At 51.6% G+C, this 13,785-nt stretch overlaps 6 protein-coding genes across 6 annotated transcripts; 1 reads left to right on the top strand and 5 right to left on the bottom strand.

Annotated features, from left to right (window-relative positions):
- Positions 1-194: 194 nt before the first annotated feature.
- pex12 (ubiquitin-protein ligase peroxin 12) lies at positions 195-1,752 on the bottom strand (the record flags this gene model as incomplete). The annotated part of the gene is made up of 2 exons (XM_056951343.1): positions 195-1,606; positions 1,695-1,752. 2 exons carry the CDS (start codon positions 1,750-1,752, stop codon positions 195-197), a joined length of 1,470 nt encoding a protein of 489 aa, XP_056817258.1.
- Positions 1,753-1,986: 234 nt separating this feature from the next.
- Positions 1,987-3,954, bottom strand: N7506_002048 (RsfS/YbeB/iojap family protein; the record flags this gene model as incomplete). Its single annotated transcript, XM_056951344.1, has 1 exon — positions 1,987-3,954. The coding sequence occupies one exon, from the start codon at positions 3,952-3,954 to the stop codon at positions 1,987-1,989; it is 1,968 nt and encodes a 655-aa protein (XP_056817259.1).
- Positions 3,955-4,257: 303 nt separating this feature from the next.
- On the top strand, positions 4,258-6,353 carry N7506_002049 (ribosome-binding protein NMD3; the record flags this gene model as incomplete). The annotated part of the gene is made up of 9 exons (XM_056951345.1): positions 4,258-4,316; positions 4,427-4,509; positions 4,561-4,630; positions 4,689-4,924; positions 4,985-5,020; positions 5,073-5,265; positions 5,327-5,399; positions 5,453-5,572; positions 5,634-6,353. The coding sequence occupies 9 exons, from the start codon at positions 4,258-4,260 to the stop codon at positions 6,351-6,353; spliced, it is 1,590 nt and encodes a 529-aa protein (XP_056817260.1).
- A 493-nt stretch (positions 6,354-6,846) lies between these two features.
- On the bottom strand, positions 6,847-8,029 carry N7506_002050 (RNA-binding ATPase activator ESF2; the record flags this gene model as incomplete). Its single annotated transcript, XM_056951346.1, has 4 exons — positions 6,847-7,168; positions 7,215-7,319; positions 7,370-7,521; positions 7,571-8,029. The coding sequence occupies 4 exons, from the start codon at positions 8,027-8,029 to the stop codon at positions 6,847-6,849; spliced, it is 1,038 nt and encodes a 345-aa protein (XP_056817261.1).
- Positions 8,030-8,483: 454 nt separating this feature from the next.
- Positions 8,484-9,741, bottom strand: N7506_002051 (coenzyme A transporter; the record flags this gene model as incomplete). Its single annotated transcript, XM_056951347.1, has 2 exons — positions 8,484-9,470; positions 9,526-9,741. 2 exons carry the CDS (start codon positions 9,739-9,741, stop codon positions 8,484-8,486), a joined length of 1,203 nt encoding a protein of 400 aa, XP_056817262.1.
- A 562-nt stretch (positions 9,742-10,303) lies between these two features.
- On the bottom strand, positions 10,304-13,693 carry N7506_002052 (uncharacterized protein; the record flags this gene model as incomplete). The annotated part of the gene is made up of 7 exons (XM_056951348.1): positions 10,304-11,384; positions 11,461-13,052; positions 13,100-13,116; positions 13,170-13,272; positions 13,325-13,468; positions 13,530-13,595; positions 13,691-13,693. 7 exons carry the CDS (start codon positions 13,691-13,693, stop codon positions 10,304-10,306), a joined length of 3,006 nt encoding a protein of 1,001 aa, XP_056817263.1.
- Between the last annotated feature and the right edge of the window lie 92 nt (positions 13,694-13,785).

Genomic DNA, 13,785 nt, shown 5'->3' on the forward strand with positions numbered 1-13,785 from the left:
ACGTCGAAGAACCCGGGTGGACAGGGCGTATACCACCGGGCAACCTATGAATTCCGAGGTTGTACAAAGAACTGAAGTTGGAAGTTGGAATGGATGTTGTATTCTTTCATGTCAACCATCCACCTCATAAATCACTCGTATGTACTTGAAGTCTAGAATTCGGCTATACAAATTGGTATATATGAAGGCTTCAATCAGATCAAAACCCTCCTCAATCCATCAGTGCCACCAAGCACTCTCCTGCCTGTCACGGGACATCTACCTTTCCCACTCTCCCACTTTCCAGAACGCTTCCGGAGACCCTTGTCATCGTCCTCGTCGCCCTTCTCCTCATCCTCACCAGTAATCTCCTCTTCCCATGGAGCGCCAGCGCCCTCACCACCCATGAAGTCCAACTGGCGCTGGTGCTCACCGTTCAGCCAATGGAAAATGCAAACGTAGCAGAATACATATCCAGTCTGACAGGCAGTCGGATTAGCGAGCGGGCCCATGCAGACAGGGCACGTGTTCGCGCTTGAAGAATCAGCCGGTGGCAGAGATACAGTGTAGATAGGAAGGTAAGAAGTCGCAGAGATAGGAGGCTGATGGCGACGGGAAGATTTGAGCGCTGGCTTGAGTTCAGCGCTCTTCTTCTCTTGCTCCTGCTTCTTGGTCTTCTCTTTCTCATCCTGGATCGACGATTTCCGTCGTTCCGCAGGGGAGGTGAGACCCGCCACAACGGGTGCTGGGAGATCCAGCACCTCTGTTGCCTTACGGGCAAGTTGGCGTGAGAAATCACTTGCGTGCCACCATTCCAGGAACTTCAGAGCGAAGATCGAAGCCGGGAGGAAGTACCGCAGTGATGTGAGGAGCTGTGTGTGGAGGTTCTGCGGGCTCAAGATGCCCAGCAAGCCGCTTCCTGGTCGTTGGGATCTTCCGGCGCCAGGCCCGGGTTTAGGGTCTAGGACCGCAGCTATCGCGCGGTGATCTGCGGCACCAAGTCTGCGAATGCGCGTACCGATAAGCCACAAGAATGGCGAGGAGTACTTCGTGTTATCGAAAAGGTAGGCCAGATTAAACGCCAGGACGGAGAAGTAGTATGCTGCGTTCACAGACGGGTAGACATTGCGCAGGAACCACTTGTAGTAATGTAGGAGACGTTGGCGCACCGACGGGTTGGCGGGCAGGTCATCGCTGGGATTATATCGGGGGCCGTCGCCCATGACGAGAGAGGCATGCGGCGCGGCATGGATGTCATATCCCTCATCCAGTCTGCGCTTTATGTAGGGGATGCCGACCATGACGAGCAGGTTCTTCCAGATGTCCGTGGAGTTCAGTTTAAGGGCGTCGCGGACGGGGCCAGCGGCGCCGACCTGGGCGCGCGGAATCTCGCCATTCTTGGTACGGAGAACGCGCTCGCGTTTGAGAGAATAGAAATTCTCGGTAAATGATCCGCCGAATGTTCGGAGGTAGTAACGTTCGACTATTAAGGAGATGAGGGCGTAGACTTCGTCATATGAATTGAGGATACGGAGGAGATAGCGTGGGTGGCGGTGTGTCGCGACTGCAAGAAGATAACGTATAGATGGTGGGAGAAGATCAGATAGTTGTTGTTCAGCGAGGAGTTCTATCGATTGCGATGGTCAGTGGTGAACTTGAAGTCCGGGGTGCCCCATTCTCCGCGGGGAAGCATTGAGGAGCTCCAGTCAACTCACCAAAGAGTGACGGCTTGTGCTCGTCGAACTCTTGTTGAAGACTAGGAAGGTATTCCATCGTCAGATGTGCCAGTCATCCTTCACAAGGTGGTGTTTGAAGAAGAGGAGAGCCGGAAGCGAGTGATCATCTGCCGAGGCCCAAAGCTGACTACTACGCCTGCGGGTCCGAGCACACCTCGGTGTCTACGACGTACAACGTAGGCATCCAGTTTGCTATGGCATCTCGCTATGATTGTTCGCCATGATATTGTACAATAAAAGATATGCTAGCCTATATTACAAAAATAATCCATCACTTTCCTTGGAGTGCCTCCTGGCATTTAGTCCACAGTGGTAGGTAGAAACTCGGAGGAGCGTCTTCATCTCGGGCTTGAAGGTTTGGATCCGCGACCAAGATACAGTGCATGATGGCGGTCACTATTGGGCCCTGGAGAGCAATAGCAGGGGTCTCTTGATCCATGAGAGCAACTCCCGTCGAGATACACTCTCGAGCTCGTAGTTCCTCGCCCAGTTCGGCATGCAATTGAAATAGATTCACGTAATCGTCTTGTGTCCGATTTACTCCCTTCAAGGGGAACTGGCGCCACAAACGCCAGAATCCGTCATAATCACCGAGCCGGAAGAGTGTTCTCATCAGCTGACGGGCGTCTTCTGCGACAAATGGAACATTGGCGGCCGAGAAGAGCTTAGACAAATGAGATAGAATGTGCTTCTGAGTATCACTAAGCTGAACCTTGACAGAGTGTTGAGTGACTCCGTTTGGGTGCGGTTCATCAAGAGGTTGTGTTGCGGGACTTGACATGCCGACTGCCTGGAAGAGTATGTTGAACATTCTCATGTTCAGGATTGGCACACCGCGGAGACTTAATCGATCAAGCACAGATAAAGCGAGCTCCAAATTGGCATTGGTTGTTTTAAGCGCGGACTCCTCGGCAACGATCTCTACTGGTTGTGGTGTCAGAAGAGCAGAAACAATATCGAATGCAAGGTCGTCTGGAAGGTCATACCCGTCGCGGAGGAAATCCGAAAAAGCTTCAAAGAGTGAATTCTTGCTGTAAGCCGGATGTTGTCTGAACATGGCGATCGAAAAGAGCTTCAATCGGAATGACGCTCTTTCTTGCGCAGAGTAACGGGCCGCGTGGTTGTTGTAGAAGAGGCGTAGGAAAAGAGTGGACAATCGATCATTCGGACCACTTCCAAGCTCCGCCCGTGCACTCTCAGCTGGAAGTTCGGAAAGAATCTGAAGGAGAGAGGTCGGTGTCAATTGAGATGCGGCTGCTGCTGCGCCATCTGGGGACGAAGAGCCTCCGATTCCAGCAAACCCGGAGTCTAGCCCAGATCCAATAGAGGTCATTTGTGGCCCTGCAAGTCGGCGCATGGTATGGAAACCTCTCCTTTGGCCAGGGGTAGACCCGAATCCATCGGACATGGAGCGGGGAGGGGCAGCGTTCTTGGAAGCATTCTCTGACTCCCGAATATTCTTGCGTCCTTCTCGGGCCAGGGTAGCCTCCCAAAGTCCATCAAGGTCAACATCCGCCCGCTTCTCCTCGGTGAAAATCTGCACCACGACGCTGGTGCCAAGGTCAAGGTTACCGAATCCTTCAATACCAACGTCACTGAGCTGTGTTGTGGAGGCACCTTCGTCCACTACTCCGGCATTAACACAAATCCACCCAGTAGTGATTCCATCGTCTTTCTCGTCGATCATTGCGCCTGCTGCACTGGCGGCTCTCGCTCTTTTGGCCTTGCGCCGCAGTTTGATCTTCAACTCATTTCGTCCCAGCAAGCCATCTGCGTATGGGGACAGCTTGTACTGACTTCTTAGCCAACGACATAAGCGATCAGCAGAAACATTCAGATGTTTCACGCTGCGAGCAGTTCCAACAATCATGATGACATTGGCGCCGAGGGCTGCAGGGATTTCCATACCACGGAGATCATATATCTTGAGACTGTCGAGGCCCAGGTCCTTGTACGTGTACTCCAACATGGCGGGAAGCATTTCGGGCGAATCATTCGGGAGTTCGGGGAGGGCATCTTCGGTCAACGGACGGTCCCTGACCGGGGGCGCCTCTTCTTGCAAATACCAAGGGACATCCTGCGTTGAAGTCGAGGGGCTTGTTTCAGAATCCAATTTCAAATCTTCTGCCTCCGAAAGATGATTGTCGAGCTGATGCGATGTAGGGGGACGGTCAGATCGTCGCAAAGTTAGAGCGGAGAAAGCTCGAGGGTTGGAGGAAATCGGTGAGAATCGAGGCATTGGAACACCGGAAACCGAAACAAAAGACCGAAGTAATTCATTTCTGCAATTGTGGCATGCAGCGCCCCTCAAAAGGATCCTACTCATGGTGATGGGTTGGAATAGTGTGAATGTTCCAAGTAGCGCAGGTGATTTCCTGATTCTCCGATGATATCAACGATAGCGGACACAAACAGTGCAAACAGTTTAGTCATCGTAACCGCGGGGCTCGATAGGAATCTTTTTTTTGGCCATGTGGAAAAAGTTGTAATTCACATCAAAAATCGTTTCAAGCATTTTATTTCCAAATCGCATTACGACAAGATGTCGATGGATTTGGATGCCCCCGTTTATATGCAACAGCAGGAGCAGGTTGCAGCAACGTGAGTCAAACCCTTATCGCAACTTTTTATTGCATTCCCCCACCGAAGGCCGATCGATGTGCCTTTGATCTATATACACCGAGGATTGCGCTAACATCGCATACATACAGTATCCTGTGTTGCAACTGTGGCGCGCCCATCGATGGAACCGTCTCCGCCGGAGCCCTCTGTACCGACTGCATCAGACTCTCAGGTTAGTGGGGAATTTGGCAGTCAGGAAACCATTGACTGACTTTCGATCAAGTGGATGTTACCCAAGGCATTCAGCGTGAGGCTACTCTTCACTGTTGCAAGGATTGCGAGAGATGGTTGCAGTAAGGCTTTCCGCTACAATATACAGTACACAACGGTACTAATGTTTGATCTCTACAGACCCCCCACCAGCTGGGTCGTCGCGGCTCTCGAATCCAAAGAGCTTCTCGCCCTGTGCCTTCGTCGTTTGAAGGGTCTCAACAAAGTGCGCATCATCGACGCCTCATTCATCTGGACCGAACCCCACTCTCGCAGAATCCGAATGAAGATCACCATTCAACAAGAAGCTTTCGTTGGCACCATCATTCAGCAACAATTCGAAGTCGAGTTCGTCGTGGCCTCGCAGCAGTGCCCTGGTATGCAGTCTCTTTAAAATTGCGCATGTGTGCTTGGAGTCCTATGCTAACCTCATGTAGACTGTCAAAAGTCTTTCACTCCTAACACCTGGCGAGGTTCGTTTGATTCTGTTACTGCCAAATGACTCATTACTAACACTCATTACAGCCGCTGTTCAAGTCCGCCAGAAGGTCCCTCATAAGCGAACCTTCCTCTACCTCGAGCAGGTCATTCTGAAGCATGGCGCTCATCAAGATACGGTCAACATCAAGGAGGCCTCCAACGGTCTGGACTTCTATTTCTCCGCGAGAAACTCAGCCGAAAAGATGGTGGAATTCTTGCATTCTATCGTTCCTTGCACGTTCGTCTTCCCACATGGTTCTGATCACTTTTGTGCATCTCTAATTTCGAATTACCTGCAGATCTAAGAAATCCGAAGAACTTATCAGTATGGATATCCATACTTCTTCGCGTTCGTTCAAGTTCTCGTTCTCGGTTCGTTTCACCAATTGGTTGAGCATATGAACATCACACTAACTTCTTTCAAGGTTGAAATCATTCCTATTTGCAAGGATGATTTGGTCGCACTCCCATTAAAGTTAGCCCGCTCTCTCGGAAACATCTCGCCTTTGGCCCTGTGCCACCGCGTCGGCAACGCAGTCAACCTTGTATGTTGTTGCCCTTTTTTTAAAAAAAAAAAAAAACAAAAGCATAACTGACGCCCTCTAGATTGACCCGCAAACACTCCAAACTTGCGAGGTTCCTACCGCTGTCTACTGGCGCAACCCCTTCAAGAACCTCGCAGATATCACCGAACTTCGAGAATTTATTGTTATGGATATTGAGTCCACCGGCCAGTCCAACGGTCGATACCTCTTGTCCGAGGTCACCGTGGCTCGCGCCTCGGATCTTGGACGCAACGACGTCACCTACTTCACACGCTCGCATCTCGGAAACGTTATTCACGTCGGTGACTCAGTGCTCGGATACCACCTCACAGGAGCCAACTACAACAACGACGAATTCACGGCAATCGAGAACAGCCACCAGTACGGCTCCAGAATTCCCGACGTCATCCTCGTCAAGAAGCACTACACCCGCAGCAAGAAGTCCAAGCGTAACTGGCGTCTCAAGCGCATGGCTCGCGAGTATGAGGAGGAGGCTACCGCTCCAGTTGTCAACGTCCCCACCACCAAGAGACAGGAGCAAGAGCAAGCCCGTATGGAGCAAGATTACGAAATGTTCTTGCGCGATGTTGAGGAGGACCAAGAGCTTCGCCAAACCCTCGACCTCTACAAGGTGCGCCAGCAACAAGCCCAGGATCACCAGATGGAGATGGATGAGGATGATGAAGAAGAAGATGGTCTTGAGGGCGGTCACGCTGTGCCTAAGATCAACATGGATGATCTGCTCGAAGACTTCGATGAGCTCAGTATGGGCAAAGAATAAGCTGTCTTCAAGTGAACTGCTTGACTGATGAATTGAACATGGGCAATGAACAAGTCTCCAAGTGATATCCTTGACGATGGTGTGCACAGGCTGGCGTTTTGTTATTTTATTTGGGTTCCTCAAAAAGTTATTCTCACATAGATGCAATCTAGGGCTTTAAGGCTCATCTCCATCACATAGTTCTGGTCAAATACCTCCATCATTCCCATACACATGCCCTTTTCGAGGGTCCAATCAACAAAGTTCTGCGTCAGTCCGTAGGAAGCAAGAACTGACTGGAAGGGGCAGATAGAATCCTAAGTTGGGACCTAGACTAGACAAACTACTTTTGCATCGAGTATCAAGGGTCACATTCGGATGTGATGTTTATGCACAAACGGACTTTTATTAAATACAGTCAAGGAGCCCATTCTGACCAAGTAACCAGACATCAAGGCAAAAGCCCGCGGTCAATAGATACATCCATTGTTCTGTCCTGGGACCCTCTATCAGTTTAGAAGATCTTTCCAAGCACTCGCTGAGTATCATCAGCGAGATTTCCATCACTCTTCACAGCCTTGGACTGCTCGAAAGTCCTCCTAATCTTGCGAGCAGGCTTCTGTGCAGGCTTAGCCTCACCATCATCCTGCTCCGCCTCCAATCGCCTCTTTCGCTTCTCTTCCTCCTTCTTCTGAATACCATCTGCAATTCTGCCAGACTCGACTCCAGAAATATACACCTTGTCCTCGCGCTTCGCCTTCTGGTCGGCCATGCGCTGGGTGGCTTCCCTCGTCGCGCGCTCCATCTGGATCTGTTCCATCAGGTTGGCCCATTTGCTGCGCTTGGTTAGCATGAATCGGATAAGGATATCGAAATACTTACTATCCCTTGAGGTACTTCATGTTCCACAAATCATCCCGGTACCAGGAGGACTTTAGACCTCCTATAGTTCGTGCATTCAATGTCTCTGCGCAAAGCTTGGCAGTCCTGGGAGGTCGTTAGTAAACATGATAGCGCAGTTGCAGAGAAAAACGCACCGCTTAGACTTAAATTCCACCCAACCGTCTGTGTAGAGTTTGCGCTTGTTGGATTTTTGCTTCTGGCCAGCGGCTGACGGGAGCAAAGGCGCAAGGAAGACCTTTGTAATCGGACCGAAGTTGCGCTTCTCGAGCATGTTCTTAAGAGCAAACTAACCGGCTTGTTAGTAGGTGTTTCGCAATGCGATTTTCAGCACTCACAGGCTTAAGGTAAGGCGGGAGAGACGATAAATACACCACGCCACTCTTGTCCTTCTTGGGCGGCTTGCCGCTAGCCAGCTTTGCGAGCTTCTTGTTCAGCAGCTTGCTCTTCGGTTTGCCAGATGTCTCCTCTGTATCATCTAGGCTTGCGCCACCGTCTTCCTCATCGTCCATTTCCTCGGCTTCGAGCTCATCTTCGTCCTCGTCCTCGTCTGTGTCGTGTGTCTTCGTTTGCTTGCGGCCCTTGCCTTTGGGTCGGGATTCTTCCTCTGAGTCTTCGTTGATATCGCTATCCTCCTCGTCGGAGCCGAGTCCGAAGGGATCTTGGGTGTCCGCAGTCCTGCGCCGCTTCACGGCTCGGCCTTTGCTCTCCGCCACATTCTCCTCGGAATTGTAACCTCGGTCGGATTCGTCCTCGCTGCCTAGCATTTTGAGTAGTTCGTGTTTCCGAGAAGCCATTTTGGAGTAGGTTGTGGATGTAGACCGAAGAGAAGATTCGCGGAGGTGAACTTTTTTTTAAAAAAAATGGTCCGTGCGTCTTTACATGTTCCGGACGACGAAGTGTCTACAGCATTGTAGACTGCTCTGATTGTGTCGCAATTTCTACTTTAATCTATAATACCAGGCGTATACATGACATCCAAGAAGGGATCTAGAGAAACGACTCGACGAGAGGCACATATCGAACAGCACATCTCGAAATATCCATGGATTTTATATGCTTCGTTATCTTATCTCGCCTATCGCGACTCTGCCCCGGACATGCACACCAAGGGGATATCAAACAAGAACGTATATGTGGTGTATATCTAAGAGTCTATCAGACTCAAATGCTTCAAAAAACAGCCCCCAACGCCATAGTCAATGAATATCACATTCCCACCCATATGTGCAAATGGTCAGCGTAGCAAGATCAGCTAATCCGTAGCGATCCCTTAACCCGCTCATAAACAAAGAATGCAACAGCATACATGGGCACCACCTTGATGTACCCAATAGTCAAGCCCACCCAGAATCCACGGAACCCGCACTCAAGCCAGATCTTCCGAGCGGTTTCTGCGATTCCCAGCCGGTGACCATCACCCACTGCACCACCGACCTGCATTCTGCGACGAATGACTTCGATGGGATATGAAGATGTCTGGGAAGCAAGACCAGCAAGGGCACCAGCGAGGAGTTCGAAGGGCGCATTGAGAAGTGGACGATTCTTGTTCAATTCTGCTTTTCGGGGATCTGCGTCTATGTCTGATAATTGTTTCAGGGTGTAAGGCGCTAGTGATGGGTGGCGGAAGAGATCGCCCACGGTATCGTGGGTCAGGAAAGAGATACCGGCGTACGGCAGCATTCCGAGAATGGTCGGCGCGAACCCACGGTAGAAGTTGATAAGGCCGCTTCGCGGCGCGAGTCGGTTCGCAGCGGCCGCGGCGCTTTCAGCCGCGGCAACCGTTGAAGACTCTACAGCTGCGGTGGCGCTGGGAGGGGCTCGTGGGCGCTCGTGATATATCTGGCGCATGATATCGACCACTCCCGAGCGGTGGGACTGTCTTGTTTCGAATGCCATGCGAACGCGCATCAGTTCTAAGGGGTATGTAAAGCACACAGATGTCACGCCCGCTAAACTGCCCGATATCAATCGGCGGACGGGAGTCTCGTGTTCACTGGACGGGATCAGGATTGCGCGGAATTGTTCGTAGGCGAGGAATTTGATGGCGGCGTAAGGGAATATGCGGAGGAGGGTCACGGAGTGGCCTTTGTACAGGCCTTTGGCGCCTTCGGTGCGATTGATGTCTCGAATCGCATGGGCAAGCCCCGTCCAGCTGCCTGTGTATTTGGCGAACTGGGGATTCGAGGCTTGGAAAAGGATCTTTACGCGGTCGAGTGGTGCGACGACCGTTTTGGCCTAGGTGATTTCTGTCAGTATGGACATCCGATGGGGTTTTGCGGCGCACACTCACCGCACAGCCAGCCAGCCCGCCAGCGATACCACTTCTGATCGCATATTCCAGGCTCTGTTTTTCAATCTTGCGGTTGTTGTCTTTGGTGCCCGAGACGAGCGGCATTGCGCCAATCGAACCCGGGCGTGCGGGTGCGGTCTCACTCATCGGAGCAGACTGGTGGTGAGTTGTTGATGTGGCAGAATCATATACATGGTCTGAGTGACCGCTCGACATGAGAGAAGTGGAGGGGAGGCGATGAGCAACCGAGGCTCATGGGAGGCTCTAGAAATATCCGGGGCAATAACGGGATTCCCCTCGTGACCAGCTCGGCGATAATTCTCGGCCTACCGGATGATCTTCGCCGGGTAATTTATGCGAGGGTTGAGTTGGTGAATCACCGAGAGTCGAGTGTTCACAATGAACTAGAGAAATTGTGAGAGGGGGAAAGAGGGCATTCAAGAAGTAATCACAAAGTCTAGTTGAGATTGATCCCGCTGACGTATTTTGCCTGGCGAAGTTCGGAGTGGTGTATTCAGACTGACGTGCCGATACCAAGCGCCCCCCGCTTAGAAGCGGCAAAATACGATACCGATACGGCCCGCAAAAAAGTGAGCGAGTCCCGAGAAGCCGAATTGTCATCGTATTTTTGGATTAGGTAAACTTCTATGTGAGTGCACTTCTAGTATTTCACTATTGAACATGTGCTAAAAACGCCCCGTCTCCATGCAGATTGAAATGTATATGAGGCAAAGGACAGATAGTACAAAGAATATCGTGGTCTCGTTAGGTAGGAGTATCAACCCCGACGCTGCGCGCGTGTTCGAGGCAGCGGCTTGGCCTGCTTAGCCGCTTTGGCTCCTCTGGCATCATCAGACACCCGCTTGCGCTTGGCTGGTCGTCCAGGATCAACGTGGAGATGACCGTAAAGTGACAAAGCGGTGTTGTTCTTCCAGCGGAGACAACGGAGACTGTTGTCACTCACATCGACGTAGGTCTTGGTCCGAGTGGTGACGCGTTTGGTGGGAATATCTTCCGACTCCGCTCGCTCGGGGGTCTCAGCTAAGTACTCCTTGCGAGTCTTCATATACTTGGCGATGACATCTTGCTGAAGAAGAAGTTCCTTCATCAGCTTGGACTCACGGTTGCCGCGCGTGTCGAGCCATTCGATTAGTTGATCGATGGTCTCCGGGTCTTCGTAGTATCCCCATTCGCGGGCATTGGATAGATGGGTTGGACCTTCCTCGTGCTTCTTGCGCTCTGCGGGGGTGGTGTGGAAATGCTTTTGGTACTGTTTGCGCTGTTCGTCGGTCACGTCGATGAAGCCAGTCAATTCGAGCTCATCCGGGCCTTGCACCCAAAGACGGCCGTTGGCGTAGCCTGCTTCAGCACTCGAGCTCTCTGGCATTCCCTCGTAAGGCATGGCATTGCGCTCAAACCACCAGTAGCGGTTGCAGAATCGATCCTGGCCAAGACACTTAGTTCGCGGGCAGTCGGTCTCGCGAAGACTGTTTTCCACTGTCTCGATTTGCTCCTGTAGCTTTTCGATCTTGGCTTTCTGCTCATCGATCTTCTTAAGCACTTTCTGATATTGCTTCGATCCCTTCGGCTGCTTAGCCAGAATCTCTTTCCGCTCTTTCTCGAGCTCTTGCTTGCGTTTCCGCTCCAGGGCTCGGTCCACCCCTCCGCGTAGAGCTCGTGGTCGAGGGGCATCCTCGTCTTCGGTGTCCACAATCATCTCCGAGTCTCCTTCCAGGCCGGTCATCCTTGAATCATCCAGACCGTCCAGCTCGGGCACAGGTGTAGGTGACTTGCCGGCCTTTTCGGGTTCGGGCTGAACAGCCTTACGCTCCTGGTGGAGCTGACGAAGCTCAATGAGTCTGTATAATATCGTTAGCGAATGGTTTTTCAAAGAGAGAACAAAAAATAAGAAGGGACAAGCTTGTAATGACATACCCTGCTTTGCGCGCCTTTTGATACTCGATCTTTTCCTTGCGCAGCTCTGTCATCTGGTTGCTGCACTCTTCTAAATAGTTTCGAATGGCCTTGGTCTCCAAGCTCAGCATGCAGATCTTCTGCAGCGCCTTGGTACGCAGGTTGATGTCCAAAGTTTGATAATGCTCTTGCACAGTGCTGGGACTGGGGTCGGTATCAAGAGGTGCCAAGTGCTTCAGAATCTCGTTGCAAACTTGCTCCGCGCGAGGACGAACAGACAATTGATGCAGGAGACCCACCATCACTGTCTGCCATCCTCCATTGCGGAAATCGCGTTTGCGCAGGCGGTCAATCCAGCCATATTTCTCGAACAGCTCGTCGGCGCGATGCAGACGTGTGTCTTCTGGCTCTGCCTCGTCGATCTGTGCTTTGATGGTCACTAGCTCCTCCTTGGCCAGGCTGCCTCGAGTGGTCATTCTCTCAGGCTTGGCTCGAGGCTTTGGAGACTCTTCCTCGGCTTCCTCCTCTTCCTCCTCGTCTTCTTCTTCGGACTCGTCTGATTCATCGACGGGGAAATCTGGGAGGGTGACTTGGACAGCGCCGTCGCCGCTGTCAGACGCATTCACGAGCTTTTTGAGAACCGCGCAGTGCACCTCTACGAAAAGCTCACAGTCAATTTCCTCTGATGAAAACCGCATTGCTTGAATGAAGTCGTCGAAGGGGAAGGTGTCCAGTTCAAACACCTCACAGTAGACGTTGAGCGTATCCCAGGTTTCCAAAAGTAAACCCACAGTTTCAGGCTCAAGATCATCAGGCAGAAGGTCCTGCACGGCTTCGTCTTCGGAATCGCCTACCATCATGAATTTCAAAGTTGGGCGGTGCTGTTTCTCGGAATTAGGAGCGAGCTCCAGATCCTCGATGGGGTACTTGATTGGTGGAGGGGTTTCCATCCTCGACTCATTTTTGATGACGATTGCTGGAGAACCAGCGTGTTTCCTGTCGCCAACCAGTGGCGGCTTGGACGGGCGCAGAGGGTTGGAAGGTAGCAAGAACGACGCATCCCCGTTCAGAGATCGCTGGTATTCTTGATACTGTGCCTCCCTGGATTTGGCCATCTCGTGGGCAGATACCTTCGACTTCTGTCCTTTGACAGCGGGCTTCAGCTCCGGCAGCTGCTGAGAAGAGAAGAAACCAAAGAAGCCATCTTGGTCGGCTTTCTTCATTGCCTTCTTCTCTGCGACCTTGGCACCATACTGCAGGTGCTTGGGCACCTCAATTGGGATCTTGTACGTCTCGGCGACAGATGGTTTGACCAACCAAGGTGCACCAGTCCAGGACTCTCTGGTAACGTTGTTCTTGATAAATCCACGCAGCATCAACTTGGTGAATGCCTTTCGGTCCCGTGTGATGTGGTCCTGGTCCAGCAGGGCCTCCTCATTCTGTCGATCCAGGATCTTGACCAGATACCTGGCAAAGGCAGGCGTTTTAATGGTCCCATCAGCGTACAGCTGCTCTGCAAAGTTGGCCTTATCTCTGATAGTACCATGTAGCCGGCTGCTGTCCTCTAGCAAAATCAGCACGGCTTCACCCGGGTAGAAGTCTGATTTGAATTCCTGTCACTGTTAGATCAATATTCATCAAAGTGAGGCAGATATCTCACTTCATAGATCTCATCCACTACAATCTCATTGTTAGCATAGGCTTGATGACGTAGGTCAGTGTGGACTTACCCAAGCTGTCTACCCTTGAGACAGTAGAGAACTGAATTCGGCGCAGGATGGGTTCTCTCAAGGCATCCGGGAAACTGTTGTTCACCTCACGCGATTCCTCGGTCTAATTGAAATTTAGCGCATTTCCCATCACCCGGTGTTCTTGTTGTATGTACCTCACTGCGGAGCGCCTCGAAGAAGGTCAAGCCGGAATGACCTGTGATTTCACAAATAAATCTGCGTTGCTTATAGAAGTCCATGCGCTGAAGGTAGGGCTCATATGTGGTGAAGACCTCGTTAGTCTCTGGGATCACCCAGACCTGGAAGTAGAAACAATGGTCAGTGGGAGAGCTTGAGAGTATGAGCGATTCGGAAGCCTACCTCGGAGCTATCATCTTCAATCACGGTCTGTGGGAGGTATTGCACCGGCTTGCGTTTGAACAGAACCTATCCAAGGAATTGTGTCAGCCGCTTGGTCCCCTCCCATGCACTAGGCTCTTCTTGCAACTCCGCAGAAGTCGATCAGATCAGGTGTCGCATACCATTATGCTTTAAAGCCGGGTGTAGACGCGCCAGTCGGGCAAAGGATACCGGTGACACAATCAAGCATGAACGGACTAGACGAAAACGCGACCTG

Source organism: Penicillium brevicompactum (genome assembly GCF_028827555.1).
Source record: "Penicillium brevicompactum strain IBT 35665 chromosome Unknown utg000001l_segment0_segment0, whole genome shotgun sequence".
Taxonomy (NCBI): Eukaryota; Fungi; Ascomycota; class Eurotiomycetes; order Eurotiales; family Aspergillaceae; genus Penicillium; species Penicillium brevicompactum.